The following is a 17,607-nucleotide window of genomic DNA, read 5'->3' as shown; positions in this document are numbered from 1 at the left end:
GCATAGCAGAAATCAGCATATTTCTTATAATTCAAAATTAACATGAACTTTAATATCTCAGTACACAAATCTATTAATTTATATCCTTCATTTACATAATTTATATCATACTTTATGTTTGAGGCCTTTAAATTAAAACTAACTACACAGTGGTACTGTAGCCGAGGAGTTAGAAACCTTAAAGTTGAAGCACTGTACAATAATGACACGTTACGTAATCATTTAATGTTACGGATAGTAACTATAGTACTACAAAATAGAAATATATCTTCAAAATCTACAAATTTTCTATGTTACTTTCATTGATTCTATCAACATGGGAACAGGTCAGCCAATGTAAGTTGATAATGCAAGTTTCATGCTTTGTCACACCATAGAGAAAATACTCTATGGTCACACAGACACAAAAATGTGAACTTCTTTGTCAGTCATGTAATAAATTCTATGCATTGTAATGTTTGTCAACTACTGGTACACTGCACCAACTTTTCCAACTGCAATGCGAGAATTGTGTGAATTCTGACTCTACGTTACGGTTGAGTGCACTTGCACTTAATCCGACACCAAAAATTTGTATTGTAACCTGCGAACCTCAGTTATTAACCTTCTTATCACAATTTAATCTATTTTTTAATCATTTACCTCTTGAAAATATTTTTTGTAAATTTATACATAAATTGTATGGTACTTTAGGCCTATTCTAAAAAAAAAAAAAAACATATGGTGTAAAGTCAGGCATAATAGCATTTCATTGACAGTCTGTCACACCAATATACCATGAACTTTTTAATAATTATGGTCAGAAGCAATATACTGCGGCCCTTTCCAACAGTGGCGGTGTGTGCGGGGGTCCAGAGGAAAAAATATCGCTGTCCGAAAGCCACACCAGGCCGTGAAACAGGAAAATCTTTTCGTTCAGGGAATGCTTCTTTGAAAAATGCACTTTTATCTTAGAGTTACTTCAAGGCATCTAGGTAGCTTTTTTAGGCTAATCTCTGGGTGGGGGATTTTGATACACTTCTACAACTAATTTTGCTTATATACTGAAGGCAAATAAAAAGGAATATTTGAAAATGGATAGTGTATTAGAGAAATCATTTTTTTCTGCACAGCCTGGTTTAGAAGTCTGGACCACGTCAGAGATCTTGGACCCCCATGTAAAAGATCTTGGTTCACTCGCCAGGAGGCTCTGATGTCGCCAGATAGACACTGCCGTAATGTAGAGTAATGCTACAATGACATGATTACCAACATAAAAATAGGCTCTTTCCTCCATGGCAGGAGTGTGTGTCTATGCCCTATACTGCCTTATTATGTTTTCATATAAAGTATCCACATGTTATTTGGTTATTAGGAAATGTGTGGTTTTGTATTTTTTTATGACTTTGGGCCAGATGACAACAGACACAAAATCTAGGTCTTAGATTTAAAACAATATTTCAGTAATCTGATGCTTTTCTGTGTGAAAGGATCCAGGAGAATTGTTGATAATTATGCGGTTAAAAAATTAAAAAAAGGAAAAAAACAATGTGCAATGTGCCCAATTGTTTTCATCTTCAACCTTGTTTGAACACTTTCAACACAAAAAATAAAATAAAATGTTTGCTTATTTTGCTAAATTAACACATAATTCACATTCTTTTTTCTTCCCTTACTCCGAAGACTATTATTTTAATAAAGTTAAGGTTTATAGAAAAAGATACGCCTGTGCTTTCAGAAAATCCAATCTAAAAACTGTTCCTGGAAAATTAATTATGAAATAATCAACTAAATGTACTGTATATCGTTTAACAGTAAGGATGATTTAATAATTACAAAGTCCAATCCATAAACTCTATGATGTCACAAGATTATGAATTATGAAAGATTACAAGACATTATAATTGTTATTAACTGAAAAACACATGAATTATATTAATGAATGAAGTGTTCAATAAAAAACGGCTTACCTTTTAGGCGTTGGTAGGATTATATACTGTATAAACAGTGAGTAATTTAGATCTGTCACAGGTGGGTAATAGGGTTATGTAACAGCATTCTCAAAATATATAAGTAAAACATAAATGTAGTAATTAGATAATATCTACCTTTGTGAGGTGTTTATGTCCTTTAAAGGGCCTGCCCGTTCATAAAACAAGTAAAAAATGTCCACAGCCGGTACAGTCAGAGAAAATCTACACCATCAAAATGGGCTGGACTCGTAAAATAATGGTGAGTACACAATAAGCTTAGTTATGGTATGCAACGTTGAACACAAACCATGAAGGCCTACACAAATACAAACACCCAATCTATATGCTTGTATTATGCAGGTATTGAGTGTATGCAAATGAGGACAAAATGACTCATCACTAGTGGGCTAGACCTCCCTTCTTTGCACCCCTATTGTCTTTGTGCGCTAGGCATGGCGCAAACCTTTCAGGGCTGTGGGGTATTGATCAGTTTTCAAAAGAAGCTACTGTTTTCTACTACCTAGGGAGGGCGCTATAACAGAAAGGTTTAATACAATATGCAATGTCAATTGTTCATAGATGAGAAAAATGCAGAATATAAGTTACCTAACATTTAACCCTGGAGCTACAATTATTTAACAATAACAAAGTAAGTAAATGACAAAATGCAATGAAAAACACTAAAAATATATCGTCAAATATTTGACCCTTTAGTGACACATAAATTAACAGGTATATAGATAACAATAACATTAGAAAGATTATATCTGTGTTACTTATAGAACCGTACTGTAAGTAGTACTACAATTTACTTACTTTATAATGCAGCTGAGGAAAATGTATAGCTGCTCACTTTGTTTTAATGAGGATAATTTAAGATTTGAAATGGATTAATTTTGATTCATGTAGTGGTAAAACATAGTGGCATCCTATGCTAGAAGTTTAGCTGGCGTTTTTACTTTTTAATTGTTAGATTATCACTCCCGCCCACGTCAAAATTTGGGAAATATTGATGCGGGAACAAAAAAAATTTTTTTTTTGCCGCATCATTATTTCAACAGCTTAAAAAAACAATGCATTTTCATGACTGAAATTACATTTTCTTTAAAAAAACAATAAAATTAAAACAGTTTTTATTCAATATTTACAATATTCTTGCCAAATAAAAAAAGACCTTCACTCATCAATGTATAAAAAAATGTATTTTATTGTTCCGAGTAAAAAAAAATCCCCACTCTTATTACTTTTTTTTTAGAAAGAGTGATAATCTAATCATTTTTTCTATGCGCCCTAATGTCTGTAACAGAAGGAAGCACATCACCTTGCTCCTGCACCCTACTACAGTGCCTAGCCTCCTACCAAAGGCAAAGCTGAACAAGGTGTAAAATGTTGAGATGAAAAACATATTTTATTAATATATTATAGGCCAGGACTAGCTAGGCCCATGGGCCATAATATTACATTATTTATTTCATCTGGGGAGGGGATTTCAAATTGAGGGCTCTAAAACTAGTAGTAGTAGTAGTAGTAGTAGTAGCGTAGGTCCATAAACATACCCAGTATCACCAATAGGGCAACAGCTTTAGCACACCATTATTATTACGTATTACGCACCATTATTATTACGTATTACGCACCATTTATACGCTTACCGCCCTCATCAAAAGAAAGTACCGCTAGTAGCCTTAGGCCTAGGCCTACATTGTACCTGTGTGCTCCCAAAGAATACCCACCGGCGCCAACGTCTTCCGAGTCGCCTACCAGTAACGCCTAGCCTAGCTAGTAATGTATTATAAGAAGGCCTAGCATGATAAATGACATTAGGCCTTAAGGTAGGCTCAAACAGAAGGCTCCTACCATCTGAAGTCAAAACGCCATAAATAGCCTAACCGATAAAATAAACGCCCCATTTATTCTTTTCTGTGCTGTGCACTATCATCAGTTTACCTACCAAAACTAAGCGTCCTAGCTCCACGTACACACGTCACGGTGTCTTGACAGTTATGACGTCACTATGGACAAAACTTTAACTCTCTTGGCCCATGCTCGGTCAGTCGGCAGGCCGTAGGACGCATTATTGATCCGGCCAACAAGAAGAAATCCCACAAAATTCTCTTTTTTTGACTTGCTTGGTAGTCAATGTCATATATTAGGCATACTTTTAAAACATTCTTTACGTGTGTAGGTGCGTTGATCAGGGGCGGATCCAGAGATGTCTAAAAGTGTGGGGGGGGGGGCGAAATTTGAGCAGGGGGGGGGGGGGGGGCGAAATTTGAGCCGATCGAGACAATAATGTCCTACGGGGTCCGGGGCATGCCCCCACGAAATTTTTGTGCTCTAGACGCCCGAAAATAACATTGGAGGCATTCTGGGCTTTCATTTTTTTCTTTCTTTTTTCTCTTTTTTTTATCTCCCAAAAGGGGCCGGGGCCGGGGCCGGGCCGCCCCCCCCCCCAAATCCGCCCCTGTTGATGTTGTATGTGCTGAGTCAGACCATACTCAGCACTGTACAGTAATTTCTTTTTGAAAAACTATGTTGCGTTCAATGACCAGCTGGACCGCTTCCTATGGTCATGGTGGGTGACAGGGGGAGGGAATCACGTCAATTCTCACGTCCCCCACCCCCACTCTACTATTATTTATTATGCCTATGCAATATAATAAATAAGATCATACATAGGTTATTTTATAGAATACCCCCCCCCCAACCCGAAAAAAAAAAATTACTCGCGCCCACATCCCCGGCCCCCCCCCCCCCCCCCAAAAAAGTCAAGTAGTTAAAAATCACACAAATTTACCATATTTTGCGAATTAACGCCCCTCAACTGATCATGGAGCCACCCCCCCCCCCAATTCAAGACTTCTAGATACCCACTGGCAGTGAGTAACCGGCTTTTTAAGGTACGGAGACACCTGGATATCCAGGTTTACGGACTTCTCGATACCAATCTACAGAGGGCGCTATGTGCATTTTGAGACGCAGCAGTATACAGTAAGATGTTTCACAGAAATCAGTTGTTGGCTACTTTCCAGTGTACTTCCTGAATGGCACAAGTACTGTAGACGATCGCACGCTGGAAAACATAGTATCATAGGCCATAGTATAGGCCTAGGCTTTTGTACTGTCTACATGTATTGTGCGACATGATATTGAAATTCAACTTGTTCTGATTTGTCTGGATCTCCTACGGGAATTCCCCGTGGAATCAATTATTTCCCAGTGACTTCTCGACCACGCGTATGCCCTGCTCTCGCGCCTTGGAAGATAGGAATCAGTGAAGCATGATTGTCAGTTGACATCTGTGAGAAAAGGCTTTGATGAGTTCGCGTTGACCTTGGCGTGCGAACATCTCTCTGAGGCACGTGACAACGAGAGGTATGTATGCATCGTGTACTGTACTGTTCATAAGTCTCGTTTCTGAAGAGTACTCAAAACGAATGAAATGACGATTGAACCAAATTGAACTCAACATAATTTTCTGTAATGACCTACCGTATCCTAACCACTGCCTTTAGAATTTTGGAAAACTGCAAGTATTTGTTGTATCAAGCATCGTAAACAATTTGATTAACCCATGGTGTTGTAATGAATAATTATAACTCCATGATTAACCCATATTATTATTAACCGGCCACTCTTGTGAAAAAAACGGTAAGCCTAAAGTCGGAATAAGATATGCAGTACTGAAGATATGTTAATTTATTTTATGCCCTTCTTATTTTCTTCATTTCACTCACTCACATCATGCTAAACTTACATCATGAAAAAGAATACAAAAATCATAGGCCTAAGTGTTTCTCATCTCGTTCCCCCTCAATATTCATTCATTTGGAGAATTCTCACGAGGCGACACCGAGTACTAGGCTATGTTGTAGGCCTACAAACAACTGATTTTTCCAAGAGGCACAAAAAGCATATTTGACGTAAAATTTCGAAGCAGTCAATGAGATACAGATTTTTGAACACTTAAAAACTCCCAGTTTCTCATTAACCACTCACAAGGTTTTCGTCAAATTTACTTTTGTGTCTTAGAAAAATCTTATGGAACATATTTTATTCGACTAGGCCATACTGGTCGTAGGCATGAAATGTGGTAATCGCGCTTGCATTTTACATAGGCCATGGAGAAAATATTTTCTCCATGCATAGGCTTTGATTTTATATGGCTTGTTTATTGTGGATAGTGGTGTGATATGTAGGCCTATACTTGTCCCTATATGGCCAAATGATGTAAATTTTATTAAATTTCATTCTGAGGTCAGTGAAGTGGAACGGTGCTTAGGTTTGGGAGTTTATAATCTTAACTGAACTTTACTATCAGTCACGGTAGTAAGGCCTACGGCCCTACGAGTAACTTTAAGTCCTGAAAAAGAGGAGATGTTATCTCATGGAATTTCACAACATGGGGCCGATGACATCTGGCATCCTTCCTCTTATTGGTTTTACTGAGTAAGAATTCCCCTTTCGCGTACGTCACCGCGGCCGATTGTATTAATTATTGCCGTAACCTTGAATTTATTAATATTTTTGTTAATATAGGCCTATATGAGAAATAGACGGACATTTTGAGATTATAAAGACCCGTATCCAGAGGGTGTGTTGAGTGCATGTGCAACCACTCCCTTCTGCCAACCACAAATTGAAAAATGTCTACACTTTTAAAATTGGGAGTGTACTGTATACAAAATTGTTATTTTCTGTGATAAAAACTAAAAGGTCGTCTTAAACTCAACCTATCGTTAGGGCAGTACATGGGCATTGCATATAACTGATCTAATGCGCCGAGTGGCTTTTCCCCTTGACCCCGCCGGAGATTGTAGTATATTCCCATACCCCTTGAACCCATCCCCTTCAACAACAATCCCCCAATTGGCAGTCCTGATAGGCAATTAGTCACAAACCTGATCAATTTTCAATAAAGTATGTTGGGTACCACCCCGTGTTTGTTACAAGTAGGCCTACTTTACTTTTAATAAAACTTTTAAAATGACTTACTTGCTATCACTCACAGCTTCTGTAAAACTGAATAACGTATCTGTAATTTTAATGTTAGCAGAAGCTTTAATTTTACTTTTTTCGGTTTTCAATATTGCTTTTGAATTTGTTTATGCCTACCGACGTTCAATGTGTATGATTTCTAAATAGACAATGAAACACGTAAGCCTAATATGATCTTGTACTTTCAATCTGTAAAGCAATAATTAAAATTTTATTGGTCTAAGACCGCTGCTGTAGAACGTGGTATTATAGATTTGATACCATGATACATGTGTGATTATTATTATTATTATTTTATATTTTCTTTTCAGATCGACTACCCGCAAATATCAGCCTAGCAGTATTAAACTTTAATTAATTTTACAATGTACATGCTGTACAGAATCATTCGTTAGGAGTGCTCGACCCGATTGAAATGGGCGATCAAACTGCTAGTTATGTCATGCTGGGCATGCTTCTAGATTTTCTGGCATTGCTATGGATTATCAGCTACACGAGTCAAAAGTTCGAAAGCCTGGTTGCGAGATTAAGACAAGCACAAGAGACTAGGCCTATTGATCGTTCTATCCGATTTTATCAGTCTATATGGCCTCGAATAGAAGGCGGTTTCTGCTTGGCTGTGTTGCTATTTTTGGCAGTCAAAGGTTTCTCGTTCCCGTCGTACCAACCCGTGGTTGCAAATAAGACGTCAGAAAAGAAATCTGCAACCCTGGATGACGACGTCTGGTGCAGAAAATGCTTATTTTTGACGTCATTGCTGTACGGACTTTCAACTTTGTACCAGGGCAGCTCCAACTCGAACGTAGTATCTTGGTTCGCGAGGTCGTGTCTTCTTGCAACGTTTTTGAATGAGATGTACTTATTCAGAATATATTTATTTTATACTGACGATAGGATAGAAGTTCGAATGCATAATGTTCTGGTGATTATCATTGCATTAAGTACTGCAATAATACTAATGGATATGCTGAAAGATTTTTATGTTTCTTTATCTACGTATAAGATCATTGAAAAGCTACCATGGTTACGATGTGTTTTGCTTTTATTACAAGGTAATTGGCTGGTTCAAATTGGATGCACGTTCTACGTCGAGTTACAAAATAACGGGTCATTGTTTGACCTTATTTTCTCCCTCATTTGTCAAACAAGTTTTGCTGCTTTTTTGATGTGTGTCATGTATTTTACTGGGAAAGCATTAGTGTTTGATTCTGCTTCTACGGACGGAGATAACGACTTACCAAGTGACGAGTGTACGGACACGTGTATCGATTGCTTGACCGCTGTTTTCTCTAATTCTAGCCCAATTCCGTACCACTATTGATTATGTTATCTTACATTTTGTGGTGGGATTTTACTATACATCTTTTGCGATGTATCACACAACATTGACAATGATGTAGTGATGCGATGCAGTTTTTATGACGTGCATCATTGTTTTTAATATCTCCATTCTGCCAGAAAAAAAAAAACGCTCTGTAAAAAACATAGAGATAAACGGGGACGAATGGACAAAATTGTTTTTTAATTACGCTTGGTTCCGAGGGATGAGGCCTATCTTGCAAATATTTAATTAGAAAAAAAGACAAAAATACAATAAAATAAATAAAATAAGGTCCAAAAGACGATTTTAAAACAAATAATATTTAAAAATATTGTGAAATGAGCTATTAAAAACTGTTATGTAAACTCGAGTGTTTTGTTGTTTTATGGATTCCGCTGATGTGCACGTATGATATTACAGTTTGCCCTCCAATTCGAGATTACCTTTGGGACCTGAAAATATGGAGTGGTCTTGTGGTTCAATCTCCCAATTAAAGCAGTATGTAGCTTTGTGCTAAACAATTGAAGCTTGTAAGTTGGTATTTGAAACAATTGAATGGTCTCAAGTTATGGGGGTCTCGAACCGGAGACCGAGATGTATAGTGTTCGTAATACCATGGATGGGTCATTGGTCGCCTGTATGAGTCAGGCCCAGGCGCACCAGAATTTTGAAAATACTTCTGCCAATAACAAGAAGCAGAATCCAGTCTTTGAATGATGGCAAGATAGACATGGGTTACTAAAAATCCAGAGATTAAAATGAATCTAAATTACAGTAGCGGTGCCGGCGGGTACACTGGTCTCCTCCGCCGGGGATCTCTAACCATCTGTCGGAGAAGAAGCCTATCAATTCGTCGAGAAACACTGCTTTGAAAAAACAATTTGACAGTGTGAAAGTGCCACATTCCCGGGCTTCTAGACGTGCGTGTACTTAAACTTTGCTCCAACTATGGCCGGGAGCTGAGGTGGATGTGATCCCTGCATGAGTACCGGTATTGAGCCCGCAACTGGGGGGACTTTGGATCCCACTTCGAGGTGATGTCCCTGCTAAATTATCTATAGTCGTGTTTAAGAAAGAGAAAAACTGAATACCTTGAGTTTTTCCCCAAATTACTTTGGCAAATGTCGTAAGTCTGAAGAGGAAATAGAAATATTGAACTTGCTTAGACGTCCTTTTTTTTGTTTACTTAATAAGCGCAGCATCACCAGTTTGATTGATGGTCTTCAATAAATAGCAGCTTTTGAAAATATATATATAATCTGAAGGAGGTTTTGCAAATTACAGCTAAATTTAAGGAATATATAGCACACGTCCTGAAATTTGTTTCATTACAGCTGCTGAGTCCTATATTTTAAGGTTAAAATAAATTTCATTGGCGAACGCAACGCAGGGAAAGAGATCACATCTTTTTAGTGTAGTAATCTTTACTTCCTTCGTTTTCACTTGAACAAAACAATCAAATGGTGGGGTAGGGGTTCCAGATTGCTAATTCATTTGAAATAGGCTCTTAACCCAATGTACGTGAAGGAAAATCTTTCGTATTTTTAAATGCCGTGAGTTTATTGGATAATGAACACCTTGTTCAAAAATGTGATTTGCTTTTGCCTCTTTATAGAGAGGTCAACAATTGACATTAACAAAGGCAGGTAAGCAACCTATTACCAGAAAAATTAATTGTATCATCCTTGTATCATCGGCATGCTATAACACCTTTTGACATTGTTCTTAATACATTATGAATTAACTAATTAATTATGAATCGGTGTAAATATTATTTACTGACAGTGCCAACATTAATTTTAAATCATTTGAAGGTCATAGTCCACCTACGATAATTCTTAGTAGATGGCTTAATTCCTCTTGTTTAATGAGGTATGAGTCATCATCTGCAGTAGCCTGCAGCCCTATAAACGTTACCCATAAGGAGCCTAGTTTTTCCAATATCTCAACAAATTAAATCATAGCCTATGTTTTACAGGATATTACAGACGCTTCGATGGATTGACTATTCACATACGTTTAGCCTATTCATATTATTTTCCTAGATTCAAGATGACTTTTAAACAGTCATAGTCGGGAGGAAGGGTTTTACATAAATCCGAAAACAATTAGGCCTACTGTATCATAAAACTGAATAGAATTGGAGAAACTAGCAGGATTTAAAATCATCGTATCGTACTACCGACCGTTTCCTGATCATGTTGAGAAATCGGTTGTGAAAAAGCCATATGTCTACATAGGTCATTACTGTAGCTTGCTGGGTATTGTTTGTTAGAGAATTATGACTTAATAATCCATAAGACAGGCAATACCATTCAAAATGCCAATTTATAGCACTGAATACTGAGCATAATCAGTTAATTATTCAACCCAGCAAACACAAAACGTTGCAGCAACGTTTTTAAATATAATACAGACCATGATTATACACACAAAAAACGTCAATATTCTACATAATTATGTCCTGCTCACATCCTACTCACTGACATCTGGGACCTTTTTCCTTTTATGTTTAGAAACAACCCTAATTTAAATTTATCAGATCAGATGTGTCCCTTTTAATCATTATTTTAGAAGCAGTACAGGCCTAAATGAAAAACAAAATTGTAAGCTATTTGAAAGTGTTCAAAAAAGTAGGCCTATATTTAAAGTACAAATCGTTTTTCTGTTTTTTTTTTTGTTTTTTTTTTTTTTAAGTAAGGAAGCTTGTGCCTAGTCCTAAAGGACTTGTTCTTATAAAGGGGCACTGTATAATCTCTTGTTAATTAAAAAAAAAAAAAAAAAAATTATGTCCATGTTTTAAGTGGTCATTTTGTGATTTTCTAACTAAATCCTTTCCGAGCCACTAAGGCTCATAGGGCTGGAGCTTATCCCCAGTTTCTGTGGTGTGAAGAGGATGAGAGTTGTACTCCCCCTGGACACGACACTAGTCCATCGTAGGTTAGTCCCCAGCAGTTTGCTGGTTCCCATTGATACAGCTGGGTGAACTGAAGCAATATAGCACAGCAGAGATTCGAAACCACGACCTTATGATTAAAAGCCCGTGACCTCAACTGTGTATTTTCTAATGTACAATATTGTATGTCTTTATTTTTAACATTGTGTTATATAGTATTAAATGATTGTCAGTTTTGAGCCTAAGCTCTGAAGTTTGTGATACATCTTAATTAGCAGTTTTGGTAAACAAGTTACTAAATCATAGAGAAAGAATTTCTCTATGATCCAATCAGAAACTCTAAAAGTATGGGGTGACTTACTTGAGACACACCCCCATTACCTAAGTATAATATGCAAACACCCCATATCACTGAGGCAGTAGTAGTGAGTAGTGAGTAGTAGTGAGTAGTGAGTAGTCAGTAGTAGTGAGTAGTCAGTAGTAGTGAGTAGTGAGTACGGTAGTCAGTAGTAGCATGGAGGTATAAAATGGTAGTAGTGAGTAGTGAGTAGTAGTGAGTAGTCAGTAGTAGTGAGTAGTGAGTAGTGAGTAGTCAGTAGTTGAGTAGTAGTGAGTAGTGAGTAGTCAGTAGTTAGATTCAACACAGAAGAAAGTACAGGGCTGAGCTGACTCCACTCTAAAAGTGTTCTCTAACATCTGAAACCTGGAGTTAGCTGATTGTAACCAACGTGCAGTTTGTGTGAATAAAAGTTTGCAGTGAACTAAAAGGAACTGTGTCATACTACTCATTCAAAGTCGACAACAACTAACCGATATTTAACAATTGTAATGAAAACGTTTCACATAAAATTTCATACAAAAATCCTTAAATTGATTAGGTGTACCGGCCAATTTAAGGGGCCTTGTAAATAAGTAAATTTACTTAAATATACTGTAAAAATTAAGAAATTGAAAAACGGAATTGACAGACAGTACGGTATATCTTTAATTCAAATTTCCACATAACACACTAACCGTGTCATAATGTTTATTCTTAAATCCCAGAGATTGAAATATACTTATTTAAGAGTATATATGTCGCTACTAGCATGATACAATAATGCAGTAAGGCCTAAGCTTTGAATGCGGTCGTTGTCCTACACGGAGATTACCAGAGATATAACAAAACAAATCTTCATTAAATTGGTAGGCTAATAAGTCTTGGTTGATCCATGGTTGATCATTGTTGTCGTTGGTAAAATACGCAGCGGAGTAAAGTTAAGCATTCTTGACGTTAATGATCTTTTTTAATACATCTGCTGCTCATTTGCCAGTAATAGATATTGATATTCATTAAAGACAAATAATAATTTCTGCAATTTAATGTCACAGTCGCTTGGTGGAAAATGGCACATAGAATCATAGGGCTAATTGTTGCCGCCTCATGCCTCCGGTGTACACCATTTCACCCCCACCATGGTTGGGGCTGTGGTACGAAATGTTATGACTATGATGGTCGGAAATGACACTAAAACTTTAAATTTTTTTGTCCTTTTTTTATTTTCAAGAATTTAGGTGATCCCCTACTTCGCCACTCGAACCCAGACCCCTTGGACTGAAAGGCAAGCATCACTAAGCTATTTAACTCCACCATGTTCGGAGCAAATTTTAAGAATAGAAACACTGAACGCTCAGAAATGGCATTGTCGGACTGAAAAAATGGTTTTTCAAAGCAGTGTTCCTCCCCGGGGTACAGTTTTCCTCGGCAGGATTTGTCCTGAGTGGTTTGCTCGTGTCAGTGGCGTCGAGAGCCAGTAAGGGCCCCGGGGCAACACCTCACATGCCCCCCGCCTTCACTTGGGACCCCCACTCGGCCACTCCCCAAATTAAGTCTCCTCCTAAGACCCTACCATATTTATCCAAACCCACATACATGAATATGATTCCATGTGATTATTTTTTTGCAATGTAGATGTATCAGAATAATCTGATGAATAAACGATAATTTTTTCATCTTGGTCCGGGTGCCCGGTAGACCCGGCCCCCGGGGCAGCGACCCCCACCCTGGTCCCCCCTCTCCGAACTAACCAAATATTGTCTCTTTACGATTTTGCTGTGGACATAATTCATGGATGCCTTATTAACGATCGTGTGGCCGGAAAAATTAAAAGCACACAACTTTACAATTAAATTCATATCATAACGTCGGACCCACTGAAGAACAAAAAATGATTGTAATATTGGTGTTCATTTAATAGACCAAGAAAACAAACCTCAGAAATAACTCATCAGTAGGTCTATGGCCTAAATATTCAATTTTATTCAACAGTGTCCATATAGTAGAAGTATTATGCCTCCTGATTTAATGGTTTAGACCTTTTTCATTCTAAAAAAATGTTAATTTGTATGGCCTATCATTGTATTAAGGGCCTGGACTTAACTTGGAATATATTTACATTTGACAACATTTCTTATATTAATTAAACCATAATTCATTCGATTCGTGACGTGAATTGTTCAACAGGAGCAATTTATGTCTCTTAACTCTCTTTTACTGTCTCATTATAAACAGAAATTACGGTGAAACAAACACTTCAGCAATAATTAAGGTTTGGCACTGTTTTCTGTTTCAACACTGTTTTCTGTTTCAATAGACATTCGTTGGAAGATGGCTCACAAAACCTGTTATTATTATAAGTCAGACAACAAGTGTGTTATAATTAATGCATACTGCTTTCATCTTATTTTATTGGTTTAACATGACTGGAGTATGCAACAGTTTCACAGAAACTATTGCTGTAATAATCTGAACTGCTCTAATTCCATGATTTTATCGATCAATTTTGAGGATCCAGGCTTTTGAAAACGCAATTAAACATAGATATAAATATATCATGGATGATTCGCAGCTTTATGTCTATCTACAGCGCTACACTATCAAATTTTATGTGACAACCGTGATTTGCCCGTATGCATGATATATGACATTATAATGCCCATACGGATGTGATGTGATTTGTCATCATTCCCATATAACGGCAATGCCAATTAAAGAAAAAAAATGTCACTAGTGTGAATAGAGTTTTAGACGTTAAGAAACTGGCGCGGGCGGTTAACAAGGAGTACCGTACCTCCTTGATGTTAGGTCATCATGTTTACCAATGGGAAATAGCAGGAGTGAAGCCAGCCTGTTATAAACGGGAAGTGAATGTGCGAGGCGCGGAGTGAGAGACTGGTAGGGGCGCAATGGGCGTATCCCCCTTAAAGCACAGCACTTGTTTATTTGAGGTTGTATTTGATCGATTCCGCTCAATGTAGCAACCAAGCCTAATTAGTACTGTATAATAATAATAATAATAATAATAATAATAATAATAATAATAATAATAATAATAATAATAATAATAATAATAATAATTCAATTCAATTTCGATTTATTGGTCAAACACGCAGATGTTCGAAACTTTGGCTGAGTGTACATGCTGAACAATAATAATAATATCATGCCTTTTATGCCTTGGGATGCAGAGGCGGTGCCCGTTTGCCTGACAGGGTCAGATGTGTATAAGAGACAGGTGTCATACTACTCATTCAAAGTCGACAACAACTAACCGATATTTAACAATTGTAATGAAAACGTTTCACATAAAATTTCATACAAAAATCCTTAAATTGATTAGGTGTACCGGCCAATTTAAGGGGCCTTGTAAATAAGTAAATTTACTTAAATATACTGTAAAAATTAAGAAATTGAAAAACGGAATTGACAGACAGTACGGTATATCTTTAATTCAAATTTCCACATAACACACTAACCGTGTCATAATGTTTATTCTTAAATCCCAGAGATTGAAATATACTTATTTAAGAGTATATATGTCGCTACTAGCATGATACAATAATGCAGTAAGGCCTAAGCTTTGAATGCGGTCGTTGTCCTACACGGAGATTACCAGAGATATAACAAAACAAATCTTCATTAAAACTTTGGAAACGTTGCACCAACGTTGTTATTGTCACCTTTAAACCTAACCACAACGTTCGTGAATGTTATATGTTATGTTGATGAAATAGAATCAGAAGTATTTTTTAGATACAGCAGTACCATAAACCATCAGTAGAATATCTAGTCATTAAGCATTGTATTACGAGGTGGAGAGAATTGATAACAAGTTAAACTAAACGATTTATGTCGAAGGACATGCAAAGAAAACAAAATTATAACACAGGATAACTGTTTTGTTTCACAGCAATAAATTTTATTGTGATTTGAAGCGGTTATTATTATAATATGATATCATATGATATCATTGAAGAACATTCACCCCCAGATTCAGTTGATGGCTTTTTTTATATACGAATGTCACTATTATTAATGTGATATTAAACCTCATTTAACCGATTCTGACGTTTTCTAGCCAAGCCCTTTTAACCACGCCCTTTCTACCACAATTATCAATTAAAACTGCTTCTAATTTTTTGTTTTAGATTTTGCAGCACCAGCTCTTTACATTTTATAGTAAATACATTATTGAATCTCATCGTTAAAAAAAAAAAAAAAAAATTTATACATGCATACTCATGCATATACACCTCATATATGCATGTTTCTTAATTTACTTGGTAATGAAATAGATTGGTATACATTTATTTTATAACTCAGTATACAGTAATTATGGCATACAATATAAAATATGAAACCACAACCATTTCATTCATAGAATAAACTGTTTTATACAATAAAGTTTACTATAATACCATCTGTACTTGTACTACTAAGTATAGCATGTTAGACACTGTAATAGGCTTATATGAATATCAAAATTCACCCATTTCTTATAAATACACAGAAGGCTTCGTCACTTACAGAAAAAAAAGTGTTTTTCTTATTTTTTTTTTTTAACCAGATTTTCAGCTTTGATTTAATCATATTATCATACATGCATCATCTTACGTAATATGTAAACTCAATGCAATGTAACCTTGTTACAAACATTATGTCGCCCACACTGTGCTGTAATTTCAATAATTTGTTTTCCAGGATCTAAACTGGAATTAAGATCGCTAGCATACACTCTTACATTCTTGAGAGCACCTTTTTTTTCTGGAAGGAAGGCACTAATTTTGCGAATGATATTCCCCTTTTCTGTAAAATTTTGTAATAATACAAATAAATTATTTTAATGACTACAGACTCTTCATCTGATTTTCTTTAACATCTCTCATTATTTTTACTAAAGAATGCTGGAACAAAAAATCAACAATGATTTTATACAATCATTTAATACTGTATTTTGATATTTATCTTGAATAAAAGATTTGAATACCTAATAAATCCTACACAAAAGTTTCAAATTCATTCAGTACTTACATCACATCGTGTTATCATTGCATGTAGAAAAAATAAATTTGATGTGACATTAAGTTACAGATATATCAAATCTTAAAATTTCTTGGGATGGCAATAAATTAACGTATTTATATCATTGGCGGAACAAAAACAATACACTATCATTAATAACATCTTTAAAAGTTACTTTTCAAATAAACATTGGTACCCTGCTATAATACCCGCTTTGGCCCTCTTTACAAACCTATGTTCCCCCAAATGTTATTGCATCAAAACTTTTAACGCTATATAAATAGATGAGTAATGCTGCTGCATAATGTATGTACACACTAAGAGTTCAAAGTTTAAATGCAAACCTCAACTGGCTAAAACCTTTCTACTGTAATATATCATATCATATAATTTACAAGACTATACACATGCAATATCGCAGTAAGACTCCCCCAAAAGTCGGCTATATCTGTACATTATTTACACAATGCAAATTTCAACCCCTGTTTTACAAGCAGTGAGGATACACATCCATTGAAATCAGTCCAAAAACATAACCCAACAAAAACAAACAACACATTTCAGATATACTGCATTTGTATCCTTATAATACAAATAAACAAAAAAATATATATAGAACAACTTCCAGACCTATTTACAATGATCTCACCAACTTATCAAGTTGTTATCAATCTGTAATATTCTTTATACTATCTTAAGTTTTCTAATTGGCATATTTAATACTTTTAATTAGAATCTGAAATAGCTGCAAAGTATGATGTCATAGATTGTTTACTGCAATGCACAATGGGTAAAAATTATGTTAAAATAATTTAATCATTAAAAGTAACTTTTATATTTAAATCAGACATGCTTCAAAGGTTATCCTGAAATAGTCTTAGATTTTGATATCTTTCCTTATTGACTATGTAGGCTTATCTGATTACTGTTAAATGTTTACAATTTGAAATAAATCCAACCCAATGCTTGTAATACTGTTAAGTGTGATGTGAAATCAAATCCATAAAAAAAACTTGCACATGGACAGTTCCCTGGCAAGTATAGAGAGCACTTCAAAGAGGCAGTGGTGTATCTATTCTCCCCTCCCCAACCTAAAAAA

General features: G+C 35.9%; 2 protein-coding genes across 7 annotated transcripts in view; one reads left to right on the top strand and one right to left on the bottom strand.

Moving 5' to 3' along the window:
• LOC117103761 (myosin-VIIa-like) overlaps positions 1-3,980 on the bottom strand; it is a 46,302-nt gene extending 42,322 nt beyond the window's left edge. Inside the window, exon 1 of one of the 5 annotated variants that reach the window (XM_033244396.1) lies at positions 3,904-3,980. The gene's annotated coding sequence lies outside the window, so the exon portion shown is untranslated. Of the gene's footprint in view, positions 1-1,949; positions 2,236-3,809 lie in introns of those variants that run through there. The other 4 variants (XM_033244385.1, XM_033244379.1, XM_033244404.1 and 1 more) reach the window with 4 other exon arrangements.
• LOC117103791 lies at positions 2,501-8,704 on the top strand. 2 transcript variants are annotated; one of them, XM_033244422.1, is made up of 2 exons: positions 2,501-2,601; positions 7,262-8,704. In XM_033244422.1, exon 2 carries the CDS (start codon positions 7,366-7,368, stop codon positions 8,269-8,271), a length of 906 nt encoding a protein of 301 aa, XP_033100313.1. In that variant the 5' UTR covers positions 2,501-2,601; positions 7,262-7,365; the 3' UTR covers positions 8,272-8,704. The 2 variants fall into 2 exon arrangements, with proteins under 2 accessions (XP_033100313.1, XP_033100306.1); XM_033244415.1 differs by lacking the exon at positions 2,501-2,601 and adding an exon at positions 4,928-5,327 and having other exon boundaries at positions 7,262-8,701.
• The last annotated feature ends 8,903 nt before the right edge of the window (positions 8,705-17,607 follow it).

This window comes from Anneissia japonica, unplaced genomic scaffold, assembly GCF_011630105.1.
Source record: "Anneissia japonica isolate Jap-2015-1 unplaced genomic scaffold, ASM1163010v1 scaffold1065_len1792383_cov172, whole genome shotgun sequence".
NCBI classification, from domain to species: domain Eukaryota; kingdom Metazoa; phylum Echinodermata; class Crinoidea; order Comatulida; family Comatulidae; genus Anneissia; species Anneissia japonica.
The sequence above is the reverse complement of the archived record's forward strand: the minus strand, read 5'-3'. Positions and strand labels throughout refer to the sequence as shown.